The sequence below is a fragment of the Malus sylvestris genome, chromosome 11 (genome assembly GCF_916048215.2).
Source record: "Malus sylvestris chromosome 11, drMalSylv7.2, whole genome shotgun sequence".
Classification (NCBI taxonomy): domain Eukaryota; kingdom Viridiplantae; phylum Streptophyta; class Magnoliopsida; order Rosales; family Rosaceae; genus Malus; species Malus sylvestris.
This window is the reverse complement of record NC_062270.1, coordinates 12,516,011-12,540,226: the sequence shown is the minus strand read 5'-3', so window position 1 is coordinate 12,540,226 and position 24,216 is coordinate 12,516,011. Positions and strand designations below refer to the sequence as shown.

Below are 24,216 nucleotides of genomic sequence, written 5' to 3'. Positions count from 1 at the left end.
AATAAGCGCTTGCTTTAACGTCTTCCAGCCGGACGAAACTTCCTTCTAAACTTGGATAGGGCCCATAGCATGGAATTGATCCTTGAATGGAATGTGATACTTGACGTGATCCAGCAATGGTTTAAATTCTAGTGTAGGTGCCTGAATCATCAAAATCAGCAAGTTAGTATATAATAAAATCGAAGTTGGAGAATATGGCTTACTTGCTTGCTTCAACACAAACTCAATTACGAACACCACATCTTTGAAGGTTGCAAGGATATGAGACTTGGCCAGATTTGGTGTTTTGAGAGTTATGACTTTTCCCGTGTCATAAAATCTAACTTCTTTGGGAATTTTCATCTCAAGTGTATCTTCTTTGATGAATTCTAGACATTCCCCATCCACTTCTTGCTCTTGATTCTTTGGAAAGGTTTCGAATATGCCTTTCTCACCCTCTTCTTCCTTGGATTGCATGATCCTGCAAGGAATAAGGACATTTAGTGAAACGGGGTCAGGACAAATTGAATTTAGGCTTACCTTGGTTGTAGTGGACGGTATAGAGGGCATATGCGGTTGCGGCAATGGTGGTTCTTCCCTTGCCATGGCCTTGTTATTCTCTTCTTCTTCAAGCAGCAGTTGTTCATCCATGTTTTAGCTTGGTTTGGATGTCTTGGGTTCACCTCCAACCTCCATAGCACTTCCTAAAGTGATAGCATCATGGATTTCAAAATCTTCCTTCAAATTTTCAATAGTTGAGTTGGAGAGTTCACTTGGCTCTTGAATTTGTGCCATGAACTCCATAATCTGCCCAATTTGCTTCTCCAATTCACCCGTCTTCTTGGCTTGATTTTGCATCTCTTTGTTTCAATTTTCTTCTTGTTGTGAGCCCTGTGTCAAAGAGGTTAGTACATCAAGAATTTCATCATAACTCATAGGCATACTTGAATTTGATTGGAATTGTTATGGATGAGGTTGTGGTGGCTGCATAGGTCTTGAATAGAACTCATCTTCTTGCTGCCAATATCCATCTTGTTGGAATTGTTGAGGTTCTCCCCACATGTAATCTGAATAATCTCTCCAATCCGAATAGTAAGCGTTGGAAAACATGTTGTCCCATGATTGGCTATGGCCTTGATAACCCCAAGCATCTTCATTCGCAGCGAATTGAGAACATTGATGAGTTGGATATCCTTGCCTATAAGACACACCATATGTAGGGACACTTTGCATTGTGGTCCTTTTGGGATATTGTGACAATTGAGAAGTAAGTTTCGCCAATTGAGCTTGAATGGTAGCAAAATCCATGTCTTACTTCTCTAGTACCTGAAATCAAAGAAACAAAACTAAATCAAATATCAAAAGTAAAAAAAAACAAAAAAAAAAACACAAACAGAAACAAAGTCAGTAACTAAAAACAAAAGACACGAAAATATACAAAAAGAAATAACAAGGGATTAGCAAAGTTGCTAATCCCCGGCAACGGCGCCAAAAATTTGATGCGAAAATTAACTTAACACACAAATTAAACCCTCTTGTTGTCAATTGTAGTAAAGAATGTAAGTAAGGATCGTTCTAGGCCGGGGATTAGGAGGGATTGCTAAAACACCTGAAACTGACTTAAAAACATATAAACAAAGTTAAAAACACTAAACTAGACTCAAAGAATTCAAAACAAACTCAAAGAACTCAAAACAAACTAAAAACGCTCAAATCTGCCTAAAAACACAAACTGGGCAGATTTGGACTCTAAACACACTTTTGGACGAATTTTGGTTTTAACTTGGTTCAAAATACTTAAAAACACAAACTAAATCAGTTTCTAACTAATATGACGCAACAAGGTAAAGGGGGTTTTGGTTTTGACGAATTTGAAAACAAAACAAGTAAATTAAAGAAATAATGAAATTTGCACGAATTTGAGTAGATTGAATGGATGGAAGGCTAGCTAGGAGGTTCTTCTCCACACATGACACACTTGCAAACAAAACGATTTCCAGTTGCTTTTCAATAAACTACGAATTCTCAACGCCCTAGATTAACTGTGAATTGCACTAATTAACCCTCAGATTTTCCTAATTTCATTGAATTGGATGATTGCATACAACAACCCAAAGCATTCCCCACAAGTTCCCTACATGAATTGCATAATAGAGATACAAGCAAGAATCATTAAGTTCTATGAAAATCATAAGCATTGACGAAACACTTGTAACTATGAATTGCATAAAACTTATGCCAAGAATTTACTTAACACGGTTGTGACGAGAAACCTTTACTACTTGTGAATATAAGTTCATAAAGATTAGGTGAAACTCCCTTATATCCTAGCATCAGATTTATGCATGAAAATTAAGCGTGCACTCTCAACCAACATACACAAATCAGTTTTAATTCAAATGGATAAGTAAATTGAATTCACAACTTATGAATCACAACTGAAAGTAATCAAATCATATTGCAAGCATGAACATGGTTTCGAATTCCCTCTAGCTAATGAGGGTTTAGTTACTCATAATTGCAACAAAATTAGAAAATAACAAAGTAGACATTGAAAGCAAGAACGAAGTACACCTAAAACGCTCCAAAGTTTCAAGCTTGAAACGCCAAGGACCTTCGTTTTCACCACCTTGTTGCAGCACAAGTGTCTAAGGATGTGTATGGATATATGGAAAGGTTATGAATGTATTTAGGATTGGTGAATGTCTCGGCCAAAGGAAGAGAGTGAATGGAGTTGTGTTTTGAGATATATGGGAAATGGATGGATGAATGGATGAATGGATGAATGGATGGTGCTCACGGCCAAGGAATGAAAGTGTAAGTGTATGGAGTTGTGAGATGTGAATGTAGTGTCTTTGGATGGATTTTTTCTGTTTTTTCTTTTCTCATTTGTTATGGTGAAGGGTGGATGTATTTATAGGCTAGAGAGAGGACCACCATCTAATTAAGGTGGTAGTGATGAGTGTTGTGGTAATGAGTGGATGTAATGGGTATGGTGGATGGATGTTTGGTAATGAGTGGATGTAATGGGTGTGGTGGATGGATGTTTGGTAATGAGTGGATGTAATGGGTGTAGTGGATGGATGTTTGGTAATTAGTGGATGTAATGGGTGAAGTGGATGAGTGTTGTGGTAATGAGTGGATGTAATGGGTATAGTGGGTGAGTGTTTGGTAATGAGTGGATATAATGGGTGTAGTGGGTGAATGTTTGGTAATGAGTGGATGTAATGGGTGTAGTGGATGAATGTTTGGTAATGAGTGGATGTAATGGGTGTAGTGGATGAGTGTTTGGTAATGAGTGGATGTAATGGGTGTAGTGGGTGAGTGTTGTGGTAATGAGTGGATGTAATGGGTGTAATGGATGGATGTTTAGTAATGGGTGTAGTGGATGGTCAACACACTTGCACACATACATGCTGATTTCTAGCCTTCTAATCTTCAAAAACGTCCATCCTCATGTCTCCATGCTTGCACTATCCAATCTTGGCCCAAAAATGCTCCAAAATGCTCCAAATAGCACTTTGTTGCCAACTTTGTATTTGAACCTACAAACACACGAAAATAGCTTAAAGTACCAAAATAACTAGAATTAAACTAAGTAAATGCCAAGAAACGAGCTAACTGAGTTGCATAAATATGCTCCTATCACCTCTCCATTTGCAAAACCTATGACCAAGATGTTGGCTCCCCAACTCATAACCTTCATGGCATCTTTCGTAAGCTTGCCTCCAATCGGATCATACAAAACATCAACCCCTTTAAGCTTTCGGGATTTCAAGAAATCCTTCACACTTAGGATAACATTTTCGCTGCTTAAGTCCACCACATGATCAACCCCCAATTGCTTCAAATACTTCACCTTTTCAGCTCCCCTAACTACGGCGATAACAATGGCTCCCACAACCTTGCCAATTTGTATGGCCGCAAGGCCAACTCCTCCAGCTGTACCAAGAACCAGCAATACTTGACTGGAGGATAAATTGGCCCTATGAACAAGTGCCACGTGCGAGGTCCCAAATGCAAAAGGCAGTGCACCGGCAGCCACCAGATCACACCTTTCCGGCACTCCAAACAGCTCTTCCTGATCGGCGACGATAAATTGGGCAAAAGAGCCGAGGGCGGCAACAGAGCAAACAAGGTCGTCAAATTTGAACTTGGATACGGCAGGTCTAACGACGTCGACGGTCCCGGAGTAGTCGGAGCCTGGTATGAAAGGGAGGGGCAGCTTCTCTTGGTACTTGCCCAGTATTTGCAGATAATTGGCGTAGTTCAAGCTCGTAGCTTTCACTCTCACTCTTACCGATGTCGGAGAACCCAATTCTAGAATTGGGTGGTTCTTCTCCACAATGATCGCTTTCTCCGCATCTCCGTCTGATATGGGTTGTGTCAGGTCGCCCAATTTCCGGCACACCAGAGCCTCAATCGTCTTCAGCCTCAGGTGGGGTTCTGGTAAGTTCTGAGCTGCTAGCTATTGGGTCCAGGGTCACTGGCACGGTTATGCCATTCGATCACCGTCGCATATTTCCCGGCTCCTTGAAACGTGATGTACGGCTTCGTCGTCGGCACTCCCACATTGCTAACCGAACTGGCAAATCAGAGACCTCAAAAGACTTTGCCGTGCTCTGTGACTGGTAATTGAAGATGTACACAGTTCCTGAATACAGACTCATAATGATCCATGGCTTAGATAGATGTAGATCCCTAAACCATAAATTTCCGCTTGATGTCGAGCCTGAGAGGCATTTTTTTGAGAGCTTGAGGAAGTCGGTGCGGAGCTCCGCAGAGGGAAGATGGTAAGACTCGGCGGTGGAGAGATCGAAGCAAATTGAGTTCGCAAGCAGAGCGCGAATGGAGGTGTCAGTCTCTGTGGGCTCGCACGTTCAGTTCACTCGTGAAGAATAATAGAGTGTGCATGCTTCTGTGAGAGAATGAGAGATTTGGATCTGAGAGAGAGTATTGTGTTTGAGTTTTTCTCTTTCTCTCTGTAAATTGAATGGGTGTGTCTCTGAGTGTGGGTGTTGGGTTGTTTGGTTCCTGGGTTTTCTTTGCTGATTCATGGCGAAGGTGAAAAAATGAAAGAGAACCGACATAGTTTTTCGTGTCAATTCCCACAGACGGTGCCAAATGTTGATGCACAAAACCGGAGGTCTTGGAACAGCGTAAATCCAACCGTGAATCTGCATGAAAGTAAATAACACAAGATGTATCGTGGTTCACACCAATGTTTGGGCTATGTCCACACTGATTGTATTTCTCTGACTGTATTTATGGATTACAAGGGTGAGGGGGAGTCCCTCAGAGAAAGAGAGAGTTTGAGAGGGCTCTTTGTTTGTGAGCATGAAAGCTTGAGATAGATGAGCTTTGTGAGGGTGAGAGGGCTTGAGGTTTGTGAGGGTGAGGAGGCACTTTTATAGAATAAGGGCTCCTCCCCTTTTTACATATTTGCCCCTCCATTTATTACATAATTACATTTGAGTCCCCTGAGTATTTATACGAGGTCTAAATACAGAGACCCTAAGTATGGTACAAACAATAGTATTACCATTTAATTGATACACGTGTTGGTCAATATGCTTTGTTACATGAACACGACAAGAGATAAACACAACCCGACTACACCCTATTGTGCATTAGAAAAACAACCTAAACAAAATGGTTCACAATCACACAACGTCCTAATTTAACATTCAAAATATCATGCGATGAGAAACGTATATATAATTTTACTCTATTAGAACAAAATTGTACAATAATAGCCAACCCTTCCATGCGAATAAGGATCGTCTTTGTGAGGATTCCAGGAATCCACGTATCTTATCCGTTCATCGTACATCGTACGGTCAGAAATTATTTTAAATTGAACACAAACAGTACATGACGAAAACTGACCGCATAATATATGATGAACGAACACGATTTACGAGCTTGAATACGGGTACTGTCAAGACCGTAACCGATGAAAGCCAATTGTGCCAATTGGACTTTTGACCATTGAAAGGCAATCGTGTCCTCTTTTGCTTTTCAGCCCAATTTTGTTTGGTTAAATCCGACGGGGCAGAAGGGTCAAAAGACAAAAATTTAAATTAGACAACTGGCACAGGCAGTCTGCCAGTCTGTACGGCACACTCTCACACTCTCGCACTACCTCTATGAATGATTAATTCTGTCACCAAAAAAATCAAAAAAGCAGAAAACCAACCGGGCCGCCTCTCCTTTTTCTTTCACATCCCTTTAATTTTCCTGAGAAAATATTTCACTTTCTCACCGGAAATTCGAAAGTAGAAACCCTAGCATTCTCCGATTACTGCCGGAAAATTGAAATTGGGCGCCAAATTCTTCCGCGTTGCTCTAACGTTTGCGGAAATTTGGGTTGCAAAACTAAAATGGCGAAGACTCCTCCGCCAGCGAAGAGGAAATCCGAGAGATTTGAGATGAAGAAGTCGACGCAGAGCCCGCTGCGGCGGTCGCCGAGGGCGAAGAACCACTCGTCGACTTCGTCTGGTTCGAAATTGTCTGACGGTAAAAGCTCGGCGTCGTCGTTAATGGAGCTGCGGAATATGGAAGTGAGAAGGAGGGAAGTAGGGAAGAGCCAGAAGAATAATGTAGTGGGAAAGAAGATACTGGATTATAGAAGTTACAAGGCAATGTTTCTGAAAAATGGAAAGAAGGATAATGCAGCAGGTAACTGGCCGGTTTCTCTCGTTTCTAGTTTTGGCCCTAATTGTGATTTTCTTATAATAATGTATCTGTCTTTGTTGTAATTTGTGGTTGTTTTGCAGTAAATGAAAGCAAAGGCGATTGTGAAAAGGTATTATCATGCGCTAAGTTGTGATTTTGTCTGCTTTTAGATTAACCCAAATGATTTTCATCAACCATTGAATTAGTTTAGTTTTGTGATAGGCTGTTGGTGTGTAGTTGAAGGGACAAAATTTGCTTACCGGCTTTAGTTTTGTGGTAGTCTGTTTGTGTGTAGTTGAAGGGATGGAATTTGCTTACCGGCCTTTTTCGTGTTTGTTGTACTTAAATTTTTTATTTTTTTATTGATTTCATTATGAAACTTTTGTTAGTTGTTGAAGGTGTTGCGTAGCGGTGAGCGGGAAAGTCAGCCTAAGGATGAAGAGCAACACCTTAGGTTTCAGAAAAAGGTGGTGGAGGGAGAGTACAAACAGTGGACATCTTGTTCCGGTTTGTCTCAGGGGAAACGGAAAGGGGAACAACAGCTTGATGTATTGTCAGCGATATGGGAAGTTGAAAGTGGTAAAGTTGTGAAAAAGCGCAGGACGGTTGTAAATAGAAATGATGATTCACCCCATCTAAAACCGGGATCAGAGGGGAAATCAAGTCCTGGATGTAAGAAAGGTAAATGGCTGATGCTGTAAAGTAATTTCATTTTTTCATGGTATTTATTTTTCCAAGAGTTATTGCTTAGTGGAATGTTAGGGTTAGGTTGTCGATTTCTGAGTTACCACTTTTTGCTTCTGAAAGCATCTCTAATATTGCAGGAGCTTCTGTAACTCCAGCAGATATTGTGCCTGATTCTTCTACCAGGACAACTGGTTGTGAAAATACAGTAACTGATGAAAATTGTGCCTCTACTTCTCATAATGTAGATAAAAATGGATTAGAAAAACCGGAGAGTAACCTGTTTGAATCTGAGGAGAGAAGAAAATTGTGTGATGGCCAGAAGAGTCTCCATCTGCTTTTGAAGCCACGGATGTCAAAATTATGTGAAATCCTACAACTCTCTGTATGAAATTGATTTTCTCTATTCTGACATTTACTTTCCATTTGTGTTCTTGTGTGTGGCTTTCTTTACTCAATATTCCATTAACTTCTCAGTAAAACACAGTTTTCTGTTCCATTAACTTCTCAGTAAAATGCAGGAAGATCTGAAGGATACGGTCAGAATGCTTCTTGAATATGTCATGAGTAATCACAGAGTAGATACAAAACCAGCAACAATACTGCAGGCATTTCAGATATCTCTGGTTAGAATTGTCTTCATCTTTCATGCACTTGTGTTTCAGTCTTTCGGCCTTTTTTTTTTGGTGCTCTTAAGAAAAGTGCAATTCTTTTTGTTATTGGCATGCTGAACTGGAAAATTCTTAGATGCATGCTTTCTTTTATGTTACTTGGCTGCAACACTCATATTTCATTCTGGTATTGAATGATTTTTACTGATATGGTCTTGCAAGATCCTGTATGGTTGGATTTTGCTTTGTCTTCCTGGTCTCCTTTTACTCTGATATATTTTCACTGAAGAGAAAATAGCAGTGCTTTGATTTTGGCTCAAAATAACTGTGATAAATGATAGCATCAAAATCCATCATGTCTATAGTTTTGTTTCAAAATTGGTTCCATCTGCATGGTAAACGCTCAACCCTTAATTTTTTATTGTCTTTGGCTTCTGCATGCATGTTTGTGTTCAAAATGCCACTTTAACTATTTTTTTTCTTTTCTTAACTGACTTACTGATATCTATAAATCCAGTGTTGGGCTGCAGCTTCATTTCTCAAGCAAAAAGTCAACCACAAAGAATCACTTTTGCTTGCAAAGCAGCACCTTAACTTTACTTGCACAAAGGACGAGGCATACTCTTTTTATTCAATGCTGCAGTGTTTGAAGACAACCTTTTTACTACATACAGGGACTTTTAAGGATGCAGAGTCTCTAAAGTTCGCTAAGTTATCAGGTAAAAGTGCTCAGGACCATTTAAATGCGAAGGGTACACAATCAACGACTTCTAACTTGCAGAAGGTCCAATCAGAGGTCAAAGACTTGACTGTGAATCCAGAATATGTAGCACACAAAGATGTCTCAAAAAGTATCAAAGGAATTCGTAAAAAGTTCAAGAAGAAGATGACAAAACTTACCGAGAAGCATAAAAAAGAGAAAATTGAGTTTTTGAAAAATTACGAGGAAGAAAAGGGGTGTCTAGAAAGAGAGCACAAAACAGAGTTGGCCGTTATTCAATCTTGTTTCCAGATTAATACTTCAATGAGATCAGATAAGCTCAAGAAGTTGGAAAAGGAAATTGAAGAACATCAACAACGTGTGGACATAGATCTTGAGCGTCTTGAGGCACTGCAGCAGGAAGCATTGTATAAGTTGATGGATAAGCAGAAACAATTGTTAGAGAAAGTGGGATCCTGGGCACGGCTCAAATTGCCAAATAGATCATCTTCAAATAAACCTGAGCCTGAGTTGGAATGCTCACAGACTAGTGAACAAATTAGAGTTAACAAAGATCTGGATGATTTTGCCTCGCTAAGAGAGCATGATCTTGACAAGATTGTGCCGAGCATGACAAAGGGAGTGATAGGACTGTCTGGAACTCCAGAAAGGAATTCTGATGAAGCTGTAGCATGTAGTGGTCCCATTAAAAAAGTGACGACTCCAACAGGATTGCACGAGAGTGTCAGTTCAAGTAATGGTTTGCATAAAGTTGTTTCTATAAGCCCACCTTCATCTGAAGAACAAATCCATGCAGTGACGGTAGCCAGTTCAGATAAAGTGGTCGATTCGGGACGGCTTGAGACTGTCAGTTCAAATGATGTCTTGAAGGATTTTGCCTTTGTCAATCCACCTTCATCTGAACAACAAATCCCTGAAAAAGCCTCAAAACATGGGATTGTTAGTTCAAGTAATGGTTTGCATAATCTTGAGTCTCTGAGCTCTCCTTCATCTGAAGAACGAACCCGCATAGTGACAGTAACCGTGGCACCTAAAGATGTAGAGCTGGGTGTCCTTGAGCCTGTCAGTTTGAATGATTGTCTACAGAACCTTGTGTCGGTGGATCTACGTTCATCTGAAGAACAAATCTATGAAAACATAACAGAACATGAGACTGTCAGTTTAAGTCCTGATTTGCAATATGTTGTGTCTATGAGCCCACCTTCATCTGAAGAAGAATTCCGGGCAGTGACAGTAAATATTCCTGATAAAGTGGTCGGTTCAGAAGTTCTTGAGACTGTCTCTCCAATTGATGACCTGGGGAATCTTGTCTCTGTGGGTCCAGCTTCATCTGTAGGACAAACCCCTGAAAAAACCACTAAACATGATACTGTCATTTCAAGTCATGGTTTGCATAATCTTGAGCATCTGGATTCACCTTCATTCGTTGAACAAAACCCCGAAAAATCCACAGAAAAGGAGAACAGTGAATTGAACGCTGTGGCATCTGATAGTGCAACTAGGGTCAACCAACAGAATGGAGTGGATATTGCAGCAAATGAAAACTTTTCTGGGAAAAATACCCTGGTAAACTCACCAGCAGTGGAGCTTGTGACAGCCGTGGTGGATGCCGGTTCAGTGACACTACATCAGGTATAAAATTGTTAGATATTCTCACTGTATGCTATTCACCTTGTTTTGATCATTATTCTCTTGCTGCAAAATGACATTGTGCTTTGTATGGGAACATTGTCTGCACTACTTTTTTATACTATCCAGAGAATTATGAGGTTAAATCTCTGAGATTTATATGGGTTTTGTAAATCTATACAAAAGAACTTTGTTTATTATTCTGTGAGTTTTGTCTTGGTTTTTATGAGGACATGGTATTCAAGCTTGTTAATAAAGTTGATTCTAATAAATGAAATAAAGACAAAAGGAGTAAGTGGTTTGGCTTTTACTGACACATTTGTAACCTGTCCAGGCACACCAAGACAAAGGTACTCTGTTAGCCACATTGCGAGAAGTTCAATGTGGAGATGCACAAGCTAGAGAAATGCAGAATACTGCCCAACCAGTTGAAATTCAAGTATCCCAATCAGTCGCAACAGTAGCATACGTTCATTCTGATCTTGCTGTGGACAATGAGCCTGTGGTACAAGTGCCACAGCCACCATACTCTAATGCACCTGATTGTAATCCTCTTGAGTTAACTTCAGTTGGTGGAATTGAAATTCAGCCAAGTATTGAATATCATACTGTTGACCAAACTGCTCAGGGTTCATATGAAAATGCTGCGAACTTACCTGATCTTTCAGATCAAACTTTTTTGCAGCCTCTGACATTGCATAGGTCTGTTAATATCCCTACTAGTGGATTTGGACAGCTTTTGCCAGACACATGGGCTACATCTGCTACTTATGCATTTAATACTCATCCTATACATGCTGCACCTCATATGGCATATGGGATGCCTCTGACCTCATCCCCTGACCCTCTTCAATATGAATTGGAAAGATTGAAGAAGGAAACAGACCAAAACCATAAGTCTCATGAAGATATGGTCGGTTTCGAAGTTAATATCTTTTTGTAATTTTTTTTTTCCTCTATTAAACAAAATATTTTTCTGAAAGACCTTTTTTTTTTAACAGAAGCAGCGCCTGAAATCTGATTGTGAAAAGGAGATAGAGGAGGCTACTACTGAAATTCGTCGCAAGTATGAAATTAGATTACTGGAGACTGAAGCTGAATTTCACAGTAAAAAGAAGGAACAGGATGCAATCCGTGACCAGGTTATAAGGAATAAGATTCTCTCCTGGGCTTTCTGTAAATACATGGATCTTATTAGGGCATCGAGTGCATCTGGAGTGCAGAAAGGTTTGAAATTTCTGCATCATACGTTTTGAGTTGTTTTTTGTTCTCTCTTTCTTTTTTTCATATACCAGAGGCGTGGTTTTGATGGTATTTTTCTCGTGGAAGACCAAGAATCATCATTGGGCGTTTCTTTAGCTTTTTGTTTCATTTTGCAAATTGCATAATACATTAGCTTCGTCTAATTATAAAGTGTGTAGGTTTTATGTAAATCTGCAAAGTGTTCAGAAAAAGTTATCGTTAGACTTGCATAGGCAAATAGGGAGGAAGGGGATGGTAAGTAGAAGGTATATGACTACCAACAGTGTTTGTACAGGCTAATGCTAAACCTAATAGAATGCTAACCACCCCCTTTAGGCTTTATTTTTGGAATCTGAATTTTAATTATAGCTTGAAGCGGAATTTGTAATATAGGTAATCTGAGCCTCTTGCATGTTATAAATTTTAAACATGTACATGTCTTGATCCACTTGTATGCCATAAAGGATCATGCAGTCCATGAATCAATACATGCTTTATTCTATATATCAATTACTTTTATGCATTGCTCTTATGCTCCTCGCCTTTATTCCCCTGCAGATGGCAATTCCAATTTCGTCCAGCAGCTGCACCAGCTCTCTATGCTGCAAAATGCACAAAGAAGTTCTACAGTTGCCGGTTCATCTTTGGCAAGCCCTCCTGCAGCTAGCCTGGCAACTTCAATTGCACTCACACGCAGCCTCCAGGCAACCCCACCTGCACCTGCGCCTGCATGTGCACCTGCAACCAATCCGCATTGTACAGTTCCACCTACACAGACTCTTCCTTTTTTGCCTGCTCAATATCCCAGCATTCCAGCAAGACCGCCTCACATTGGTTCCTTCGCTTCCATTGGAATCCCCCGAGGTGGAGGTGATATTCGTGCCCCAGCTCCACATCTCCAACCTTTTAGACCCTCAACATCCATGTCAAATTGGCAGTCACATAGCAACTCTTCTGCAATGTCCCAGTCACTTCCTCATATGCCACGACTTCCAACCCCCACACAACAATCTCTTCCTTATAATAGGGCTCACCATCCTGAAACTGCAGGAGGATTGTCTGGTCTTCGTTGTAATATATCCGCGTTGGAGTTACTAATGAACAGCCAATCTGGTGCTAGCCCACCTGGTATTTTTCCCTCATTGCTGAATTTGGCTTTAAGCCGTGACCAATTGCACCTTTCTAGTCCTGCCCCTACCATCGGAACATGTTTCAACCAAGTACATACTGCTGGACGCACAGACGTAGTTTGTTTATCGGACGATGACTAATCAGTTACAGGATACAGGTTCCCGGTTCTAATTAACGTAGTTTCACCATGTGTCCTTGTTGCTATGGGATAAGGCGCGGGGCTGCGACATGGTATCAGCACAGGTAGAAAGTTCTAACAGTTACCTAGCTGCTAGGAGTTTGTATATGAACATTATCAAATGCCTTTTGATCTAATGAATGTAGTTTAAAATATCGATTCTGTAGTTTGTACTCTTATCATTTGCCTGAGCTGCGACGCGTTCCAGTTGGTTTGTCAAAAATTATACTTGGTGGCCAAATTGAACATGTTGGTGGCTAAATTGTAGGCTATAAGGCCATCTTCAGTTTTGCTATGGAAGTAGGCTATCAACGCCGCCGGAGGCACCTAGGGCGGTCGCTGGTCGCTTTGAAGAGATGTATCAATGGCCACCCTTCTCATTGCTTTTAAATTCGCGTGTATTATACACGTTTGTATGTTTTGGTCTAAAATATTTTTGTAAATGTCTCAATGATTTGTTAAATTTCACATTTTTTATAAGTTCAATGTATAATACACTACCTACACATATTTCACATTTAATATTTTCTTAATAATATACATATAATTCGCGTATTTAAAAATAAAAATAAAAAAATTTAAAAAATTGGCTGCTTATTTTTTTAGTAAAGTGACATTTTTATTTTATTTTATGTATTTACTCATTTCGTATTTTACTGTAAAAGAGTTCTTTGTGTTTATTCATCACTAATTGCAGTATCCTCTATCATTATTAATTTTTTCTTTTGGAACTTTTTTTTTTTTGTCAAGCTAACGCTATCATGCAAGGGCTCAACACATTTCCACCACAATTGTAAAGGGCCACTTGCTTCTTTTAGAAGTTTAGGATCACATGTGTTTCCATACTTATTTATGAAAAGCAAAATTATTCTCCATCATTATCTAGAAGTTAAACAATTTTTAGAAAATAATAATTCACTAAATACCCAAACGATAAAATATTTACTAAAAAAAATTTTTTTGTAATTGATACACTTTGGCAAGATACGTTTACATTTGGCGGGTGTACGTTTTATTCAACATAAATACATTTTCATTTGACGTTTAATAAATTTTATTTGATGTTGGTGCGTTTTCATTTGGCCTGTGTACGTTTTACTCAACATAAATACGTTTTCATTTGATATTGGTACGTTTCATTTGACATTGGTACGTGTCATTTGGCGTTGTACATTTTATTCAGCATAAATATGCTTTCATTTGATGTTGGTACATGTTCATTTGGCATGAGTACGTTTTCATTGGCGTGGGTATTTTTCTTTTGGAAATATAAGTTTTAATGGGTTAGTTTAGTGTTAAAAAGATTAAAAGAACCCAAATGACAACAACTACTAGGTCGGAAAAATGAATTTTAGATAGTTTATTAAAATCCTTAAAAATCGGGTGTACTCAATTAAGATTTTTAAAGAAGTTTATAACATTTCAAGTGTATTCAATTAAGAATTGATTTTAAAGAATTTTAAAAAGTTGAAGAATTTAAGGGAATTGGAGAGTTTTCGCAGTGTAATTTAAGCATTCACAAATATCACCCGTCCCCTAAGATTTCGAGGGAATTGAATTAAAATTTTATATGGAATCTCTACAAATCAATTAAACTCCATTAAAATCCATGGGTTTAGAAGGTTCTAGTCGAACCTTGGCGAGTATGTTCGGTACTCTCTAACTGAAGTTGGATGAGCATATTCAATAGGTGTTTTTCGAAGCAGAACATGTCATTCGGCACATCCCTAACGTAGCAGCGCATGCCTTTCGGTGGGCTTTAGCTGAAACTGGGTCACACCATTTGGTAAACGCCAGCTGAAGTTGGGTCTATATAGTTAGGTACCTCTCAGCCGAATCACTGGGGTACTTCTCTCTCACTATTGTGATTTTCAGCGAGAACGTGGTAGTAATCAAATATGAGAATTTGGTAAACTTTCGCTACATTGATGCTTCATGAGTAAGTTAGAGACATTGAAGGAAGAGAAAAATCTTCTTCGGTAGAAATTCAATCATATTCTATAAACCAAGGTTCTAAAAAAATGTTAGGCGCTAGTCGGGCGGCAGGCTGGCGCCTAGTGCCTAGGCAGCTAGGCGAGCACCTATGTGGATTTAGGTAAATTTCTTGTATATCTTGTAAATAAGTGCATATTGACACTTACAAAAAAAATTATACTTGTATAAAATCCATAGATAAGATAATAAAAAAAATGATAAAATGCAAAAATTATCCAACAAGTCCAAAATTTAAAAACACATTAAGAATATATGTCATATAACCATAGTGATGAGTATTGTAGGATGACACATGTACAACAAGTTCACAATTTTAAACCACTTAGACTTAGATAGGATTTTTTTTTTTAATTTCATTAAAAAAACCGCATAGCCCCGCCTAGAGCCCATCCGATTTTTCCAACCAATTTGCAAGAAAACGCATCGGCTCACCACCGCCTAGGTCGTTTTTTAGAACATTGCTATAAACTTCATAATTGTACATATTCACGAACATAAAGGTTTCAATCATGTTTTACTTCAAGCAAGATCATCTCTAATAATTAAAAGGTCAACAGAGAGAGTCAAAGAGCCATATAATCCTCTTAATGAGGTACCTCCGTTTTTAATACTTCAAGTATAAGTCTTTTAATGCAGAGCATGGTGGTGGCTTATTCAGCTCTTCCACGCCATTGTTGGCTTCAATGGGTTCTCAACTTCTTGATAGTCAAGTAGAGTTTCACGTTTGTACCCACATAAGTAGTTTATGTCCGAAACATCCAAATAAGTGGAATCGAAATTGTTATGGTTCGACAACCCATTGAATGGAGAGAACAAGATTGTGATTTGTGCTATGAGAAATAAACATGGATAAGCATCAAAGTTTGAACATTCGGGTTCGGTCTAAACGGATTAATTATGGAGAACTTTAGGTTTCAACATCTGTGGTGAACGTTAGAAAACTTCTAGTTTCTATGACATTTTTCCAAAATTGTGGGTCAAATTAAAAGTATGGACTTCAAGTTCACTATACATGCATTCTTAATGGCAATACAATATTACAAATATTATATATTATGCAATTCAATTGAAAAAAAAAATAGTAAAATTGCAAACATATAATCCCAACCAAAGTCATTTAATTAATCAAGTAGATACTTTTGGAACCTATTTATTAGGGGTGGGCCTGGTTTAGTTTGGTGCGGTTTTAAGTGAAACTAAAACCAAAACCGTAAGTTTTTGCGGTTTGGTTCGGTGCGGTTTTGAGGCTAAAACTAAAATGAAACCAAACCATTTGGTTTGGTTTGGTTTGGTTTTAAACAGTTTTGGTTTGGTTTCATTGTTTGAAAAAAACTATTATAGTTACCTAGTTGTATCTCATTTCATTTTCCTTTGATATACACTTCAATTCTCTTCTATGAGCAACATTTAATGTTTGTTTTTCATTTTGCATGTCTTCTATTACTTCATTGTTCAAGCATGCATGCAATACTAAAATTCAATCAAGTATGGTTTTAATTATAATCAAGCATGCATACAACATACATTATTACACTCAACTATGCTCCCCTGGGCAACGAGTCAGCGACAACAGAATTCACATTTACAAGGACCACAATAGAATAATTCAACTTGATGACAATATTAAAATTTAACTTGAAATAAAGTTAAACATTAAAAATCAAAATGCCCTATGGCACTACTTTAGTACAACCCAATTGAATTGTTAAGTTTACCAATTAAAATCCAAGTTCAAACTTCAAACAAAATTTAACGTCAAAATGCGTGATGACATTAGTACAACCCAAAAAATAAATTGTTCATCCAATTCAATAAAAAAGTTTTGGTGTTTCAACTTACTTTGCATCATTCCAGTTTCAAACATTTGCCTTTCCTTTTCTTTTTGCACACTTACTAGCCGAAGGTTTAGGAGGTCTTTGAACTTGTGAACGGGCTTGAGAAGCCGATACTTGGGAAGACCTTGCACATTGTGAATTTAAAACCAATGGATAGGAAGTCATTGATCCTTGTGAACTAGAACCTTTTAATTGGCTTGAAGCTTGTTGTGATTGTAGATTAAGAGTAAGAGAGGTGAGACTTGAAGCTGATTTGGCCAACTCTACATAATACAAAACATAAACAATATAAATCACATTAGTTGTTATAAATTTTAAAAAGCCTACAAAAGTAACAAAATATATTGAAAAAGAAAATTAAGAAGGTTCTTTAACTTGAAATGATATACTTACCCAATCCCAATCCAATACTTTCATAGAGCTCAATGTGATCAACCAAAGGTGCATCATCCTTTAAAGTAATAATGTTATCACCCATCAACCAATTTTGCATGCATATCAAGACCTCTACTGATTTAGGAGTCAAAGAACTCCTAAAATCTAAAATTACTCGACCCCAGTGCTAAAAGCACTATCCGATGCTACAGTAGAGACTTGAATAGCAAAAATATTTTTTACAATGGCAGCCAGGATAGGATACATAGTACCACTCATCTTCCACCATAAGATAATGTTAAAATACTTTGTGGACTCCTCTTTTGTAATTTTTACCAAAGGATCCAACAAATAAGAGTCCACCTCATCTCTTGCCACTTTCTCAACAGTCTTCAACAAAATGCCTCCATTCATCAACAAGATCATCTTCCATTGACGCCACATTGGATGAAGTAGAAGAATGTTGTGCTTGTGAAGGGTTTTTTTTCATATGTTTTCCACCTTCAACATTTGGGGCATATGCATCATAAAGGGCATGCAATAGATCTTTTACTTCATTAGTTTTCAATTGTGCCTCAAAATTGGAAAGTTTCTTTTTAAAGAGTTGTGTGACATGCCTCAACTTGAACATTGGATCTAAAACAAGTCCAATCACAACTAGAGGGTTCAATATATGATATGAGTCAAAATATTTTTCATATTTTATCTTATGTCGGAAGCCATTGCCTTCAATAATTGCTCCAAAGGTTGACCAACTTTCATGTTGACTCGAGAATCCAAATTATTTATAGTGGTCTCTATTTTTATGATACCATGAAGGCCGGTATGAACCTTAGGATGTGTAGAAGCATTCTCAAAGTCACCTCATAGAACACCCGTACAAATTTAACAAAACTTTCGCCTTAAACCAATCTTCTTCTGTAGGTGGTCCAACCCTTTTCCTCCCCTTAGTTTGGCAAGCAATAATCACCCATCTTCATCTTTTTCATCTTCAACTTCCTTAAAGTAAGCCACAAGGGGACTTTCTACATCCTCCGCCATAGTAGCAAAGACCTTAAACTTCAAGGCTACATCCAACGTAACAAATGTAGAATTCCACCGAGTAGGACAATCAAGGCAAACCGTTGCTTTGCACGTCAAATCACCAAATTCACGGCTTGCCTAAAAAACTCCAATCTTTGTGGAGAGCTCCTCACATACCTCACACAATTTTGTATAGCTAAAAGACCATTATTTAGCCTATTTATCCCATAACTCACAATTATGATGGTTATGTGAGCGATGCATTGTACAAGTAAATACTTGCCACCTAAAATAGCTTGTGAATTTTTCCACCTATTCATTTTTTGCCATACGTTGATCCAAAGCAACTTTATTTGCGGAAACGTTGTCCACTGTGATTGTCATAAGAGCAGTTCCACCGTGGGAAAGGCCCTCCCAGGCAATACACTATGTTATCCACCTAGTGAACAGTAACTGCCCTTAATGAACAGTAATCGCCTTTTGTATCTCCACCGTTGCACTTCAATAACCCTGCAATAGGTAATAAAATATTAGTATTTTTTTATTTATAATTAATATTATATTATTTATTTTGTATAAATTAATATTATATTATTATTTTATCTCTTCCTTTTGAAATGTCTTCCTAGAAACTTCTACCATTTTTTTTTGCTGCACTTGCGACACATAGCAGAGCAACACACCAGTGTTAAAGTAGCAAGCGTGGTGGTCGGCGAAGGTGAGGGAGAGGGAGGGGTTGGACAAGAAGGCAGAGATGAAGTAGGAGGTGAAGTTGGCATTGTAGTACTCCGGGGCGGCTAGGAGGGGAATGGCAGAGAGCTTGGCGATGTCGTCGACGAGGATGAAGCCGAAGTCGAGGTAGACGACGCGACAGACGCAAAGGGGGAGAAGTTCGGTGAGGTAGGATCGAGCATAATTGAGGGAGCAGTCGAGGGCGGAGCGGATGGAGGTGGAGATGAGGCCAGAGACATCACCCAGAAAAACAGAAAAGAGATGGCTGACGTCACCCATACCGAAATTTTTTTTTAAAAAGGCATCTGACGTCAGCTGATGTTAGACCCACTTCAGCACGCTCGGGCCGGCATGAATCCATGGGCCTCTTCCTTGGGCCTGCTCAGGCTCCCTCGCCAGTCAAAGCTGGGCTTCCTCCCTTAGGCAATCAAGCCCTATTCCGCCCACTGTCCCTCGAGCAACTCATCCCACTGAAGTTGCTCTAACTATGTCTATCCCTCATTCCAACAAGCAATTTTCAATTAACTTTGCAATTGTGGTTTTATAGTGGTTAGGAATAACACAAAAGTTTATGATCCTCTTGTGCATATTTCATTCATCATCAATGAAGTGTGCAGAAAGAACCACATAATTGATGTTTAGTGTGCTTGTCCAAGTGTCTATGGTGAGACAAATTCTGCGCCCACTTAAGTTTTTCTTCAGAGAAGTTTTCCATTCTTCATACATGTTGAGATAAGTTCTAACAAGTGTTATTCTAGAAGGCACATTAAACAATGGAACACCTATAACACAAAAAAGTCGAAACCCCATCTTATCAACGGTACTAAATGACATCTCATCTATGACTACCATCTTGACACATGCTTCTAATACACTAGCTTGTGAAAAAAGCCAATAGCGACTAGATTGTTACCTTTACTTTTATCCCCAACTAACACTTTTTGCTTTTTACATTTGTTTACTTGATAAAATATACAACATTTTTCAATGTGGTGTTGCATAGTTGAGGTGCCATTTACTTTCGGTTTAGCTGCATAATCACCGCCATTGTTCTTTTTTGGGTAATAATTACATTTAGCTCCTAAGTTTTTTATCCACCCAAACTTCCTCCCCCTTGTCATTGATTGTCTTCACTTTTTTCGTCACATAATATGTTATAAAATGCTCCCAAACCTAACTACGTTTTCTTGAATCAGAGTTACTTGTGCATCATCTTCACCTTCAGATTGATTTCCATCATTTTATGGGTCACCTTCAACGTTTTCTTCATTTTCTAGGTCAATTTATATTGCCTTATCCTCCGGCTTCTCAAGGGATTCACTTGTAGAAGAGCAAGCCACCCAACTATGTTTTGGATTCATTAAATCTTGACTGAAACATAAAAGGGTTTTTAGCCAAAATGATCCCTGAGATTTACATAACACATCACTTTGGTTCCTGAGATTGTCCACCATCCATTATTTTGGTCATTCCATTAAAAACTCCATTAAGTGTCCTAGAGCTCTTGGTCGGAAGTTTGGGCAATTTTCAAAGCTTTGTAACTCAATTGTTTCTTAACCAAATTCGACCCATAATATATCAAAATGAAGACAGGAAAGTGTAGAACAAGATTATACCTATTTGGAAGCCCAATAGTTACTGGAGATGACCAGAAAATAGCCTGAAAGGTGACTGGTCCGCTGGAAAATTGGAAAACTCACCCGAAACTAGGTAAACTTTAAACGTTCATAACTTCTTCAATACTCAACAAAATCGAGTGATTCAAAAACAAAAATCATACTTCTCGACTAGAAAAAGAGAATGGTACCTTTCTCGATGGCAAATTCTCCGTGGTTTGGCCATAAAATGGCTCGAAAGTGGCTAACTCGAAACCAAGATAGCCAATTTCGAGCCATTTTACGGCCAAACCATGATGAATTTTCCATCGAGAAAGGTACTATTCTCTTCATCTCATCGAGACGTATGATTTTTGTTTTTGAATCACTAAATTTCGTTGAGTATTGAAGAAGTTATGAACGTTTAAAGTTTACCCAGTTTCCGGCGAGTTTTCTAGTTTTCCAGCGGACGAGTCACCTTTCAGGCTATTTTCTGGGCATCTCTGGTAACCATTGGGTTTCCAAATAGGTAAGATCTTGTTCTACACTTTCCTATCTTCATTTTAATACATTATGGTTCGAATTTGATTAAGAAACGATTGAGTTACGAAACTTTGAAAATTGTCCAAATTTTCGGCCAAAAGCTTCGGGATACGTAACGGAGTTTTTAACGGAACGACCAAAATAATGGATAGTAGACAATCTCACGGACCATTTCTATTGATTTTCAATCTCAGAGACCATTTTGGCTAAAAAGCCAACATAAAATAAAAGTAAGCAACAACAACAATTAACAACAATTAAAAGAAATATTTAACAGCAAGCACAACAACTAACAACAATTAACATCAACAACAAGCAACGTAAATGATCAGCGGCATATATATGGTAATGGATGTGTAGAAATTATTTATACACAAGCAAGAAGCAACAACCAACCATTAAAAGCAAGCAACAATTAACAGCAAGCACAAATTATTTATGGATGTGTAGAATCTCTCCCCTAATTCATTTTGATAAGCGGCAAACACATGCTATCTTGCTAACTAATTAATGGCTCACTTTGAAATCAACAATTAACATCAACACCAATGGACAAAAATATTCTAACTTTATATTCTTTTGCAATTCACATTTATCGTTTGGTATTCATATATTCACTCACATTACATTTGATCCAAGTAAAAATAAAAATCCCCTAACATATAAGTGCAATTATTTTTAGGATTTTATGGGAATACCAATCAACAACATTCTGACATTCTGATGTTCATGAACAAAGAAAAATTAAAGACTAACCAACGAAAAACCAAATCCCCTTTTGATTCAAAACCCAACCCTAAACCTAACATAAAATTAATCTCAAATATATGAGTAAATTTAAATAAAACAAGTTATAAATCATAGTTCTTACCATATTAACACTGTGAACTTTAGAGGCTAGGAGCTAGAATGAAGCGGAAGGGAGACCGACAGAGAGAGCGAGTATGGGGTTGCGAATTTTTGGAGTCAGACTGAAGAGTTTGGAGAGTTAGAATGAAGAGGAAGGTTTGAATTGATTCGCGAATATAGTTTGAAGGCTGAAATGGAACGATGCAATTTGTGAATTTCTGGAGAGTGGAGACCGAAACAGAGAGTTAAATGAAGAATCAATAAAGTTGAGCAGCAAATGAGAAATAATGCAGACTAAAGGAAAGAAAAGAAAGAGATTATGTGGCCATGTTATGATGTGGTTGAGTCCATACTAAATGTATGGTGTTTGTACCATACTTAGGGCCTTCGTATTTAGACCTCGTATAAATACTTGGGAGACTCAAATGTAATTATGTAATAAATGAAGGGGTAAATATGTAATAAGTGAGGATCCTTTATTCTATAAAAGGACTTTTTACTCTCCTCATTAGAGAGGCCAATTCTTAGGCCTGACTCTCACCCTCTCAAAGCCTCGCTCCCACATTACAGAGGCTTTCTCCCTCACAATCCTCTCAGAGAAATACAATATCAGTGTGGACTTAGCCCAAACATTGGGGTGAACCACGATACATCATGTGTTCTTTACTTTCTTGCAGATTCACAGTCGGATTTACGTTGTTCCAAGACCCCTCCGGTTTTGTGCATCAACATAGGGACTCAATGAAATAACCAATTAGAATTTAACATTTAATAAAGTTATGCGGTTTCGGTTTCGATTCTATTTTAGATGGCCGAAACCGAAACCAAACCGTTTTTTCTTCATTCAGTTCAGTTTCAAACCAAAACCGTTTTAAAACCACAAAACCAAATCGTTCAGTGCAGTTCGATTTGGTTCGTGTTTCGGTTTCGGTTTTTGGGTTCAAGTGCTCACCCCTACTATGTAAAGAGAGTCTCGGTCCAAATATAGTTTTTGGAGCTGACATAGGCTACATGCCCTAAAATTTTGTTTTTTACTTGCTGGGTTGCTATCCAAAATAGTAAAAATGAGCTAAGATAACCTAACTAAAAAAGCAACATGGGCTATTGTTGTTGTTATAATGGGTTATTGTTGTTGTTATAATGTAAGATAGAGTGGTTGCAAAACACGACTCTGTGGCAAAAGGGGAAACATGCCCAATTTGGGCTTAGGTCAGGCAAAACCCGATGGTTGACCTGCTTTCAAAGGCACATGCCTCGGGTTCGTTAGGTAAGCACTAATCGAACTTGAATGGCTTACTCGGTATTCCCCAATCGAGGAATTAGGGTTTTCTTCAATATACCTCGGTCGAAGTTGGGTGTGTCTCACTTGACACACTACAGTCGAAGTTAGGTGTATTCTTATTTTGCCAAAAAAACTAGACCCACTATTATAAGTGACGTCTGGTGTAGTAAGGTCGAGACTTAAGCTTAAGATTGTCATCCTCATCAGGGAGGGTGGTTTCAAGCAAACTTATGGCCACAGAGTCGTGTGGTTTCAAGATTACTCAAGTTTCAACAGAACTCGTTTGTGAAATCGTCATTGATTCGAACTACGGCTTCGACCTAATTTAGGTTGTCGTTTAACCATTCAGAAGAAAACATGGTGAACACGAGCGTTTCAAGAGTTGGGCTTTAGTTCCATCGAAGTGTAGATGAGGCGAGAAAAAAAACGTCAACGATGCCGTTTCTATAGGTGCTGGCGCCATGAGTTACTAGTTACGTTGGCTCGACAACTTGGTTGAGTAGCGACTTCCAACCGTAGCTTAATTGTGATTTTAGGTTTTTTTTTTCTTTTCACAAAATCATCAAATTCACAAGTAGTATTTGTATAAAATAATGTGAACACAATTTAAGCAAAGTTTATAATTCAAAAGTGTAAAAGTTAGGTTCTATACCAAAACTACCATGAACTCACATAATTATAGATTTCATAGGATTCTATACCAAATCTACAACAGATTTACATAATTATATCATATAAAATATCTTCACAACAATCTTTTAATTTAGGGAATTGTTATTGGCAATTCAACACTCCATATTTTCTATATTTAGAAAGAAAAAAAACACTTGAAAAGAGTGCAAAATGAAATTTTTGGACTGCCAATAACAATTCTCTTAACTTATTGTGCTATTTTTCTATTTATTTCAAAAATTGTACCTTTGTACCTAAAAAATTGTACCCCTATACTAAAACACACAAATGGAACCACCCAATTGAGAATAGACCTGACAATTTCTTATACGACATGTTAGCACGACACAAAAATAATGGGTTTTGTATCAACACGATAACTAATCTGGTCATTATCGGGTCACACGATAAGAGCCCGTTAATAATGGATCCTTAATAGGTTTACACGAGATTGACACGCAG

The 24,216-nt window shown here is 38.2% G+C and overlaps 2 protein-coding genes across 4 annotated transcripts; one reads left to right on the top strand and one right to left on the bottom strand.

Moving 5' to 3' along the window:
• Positions 1–3,568: 3,568 nt before the first annotated feature.
• On the bottom strand, positions 3,569–4,649 carry LOC126590241 (uncharacterized). The gene is made up of 2 exons (XM_050255745.1): positions 4,581–4,649; positions 3,569–4,447 (listed from the first exon to the last, which is right to left on the bottom strand). Exons 1-2 carry the CDS (start codon positions 4,647–4,649, stop codon positions 3,569–3,571), a joined length of 948 nt encoding a protein of 315 aa, XP_050111702.1.
• A 1,492-nt stretch (positions 4,650–6,141) lies between these two features.
• Positions 6,142–13,359, top strand: LOC126588725 (helicase protein MOM1-like). 3 transcript variants are annotated; one of them, XR_007611573.1, is made up of 10 exons: positions 6,142–6,660; positions 6,759–6,787; positions 7,047–7,338; positions 7,482–7,726; positions 7,863–7,967; positions 8,470–10,305; positions 10,637–11,215; positions 11,304–11,529; positions 12,103–12,918; positions 13,122–13,359. XR_007611573.1 is itself a non-coding variant. In XM_050253831.1 (9 exons), the coding sequence occupies exons 1-9, from the start codon at positions 6,363–6,365 to the stop codon at positions 12,813–12,815; spliced, it is 4,323 nt and encodes a 1,440-aa protein (XP_050109788.1). In that variant the 5' UTR covers positions 6,142–6,362; the 3' UTR covers positions 12,816–13,010. The 3 variants fall into 3 exon arrangements, 1 of the variants encoding a protein (XP_050109788.1); XR_007611572.1 differs by having other exon boundaries at positions 13,021–13,359; XM_050253831.1 differs by lacking the exon at positions 13,122–13,359 and having other exon boundaries at positions 12,103–13,010.
• Positions 13,360–24,216: the final 10,857 nt, after the last annotated feature.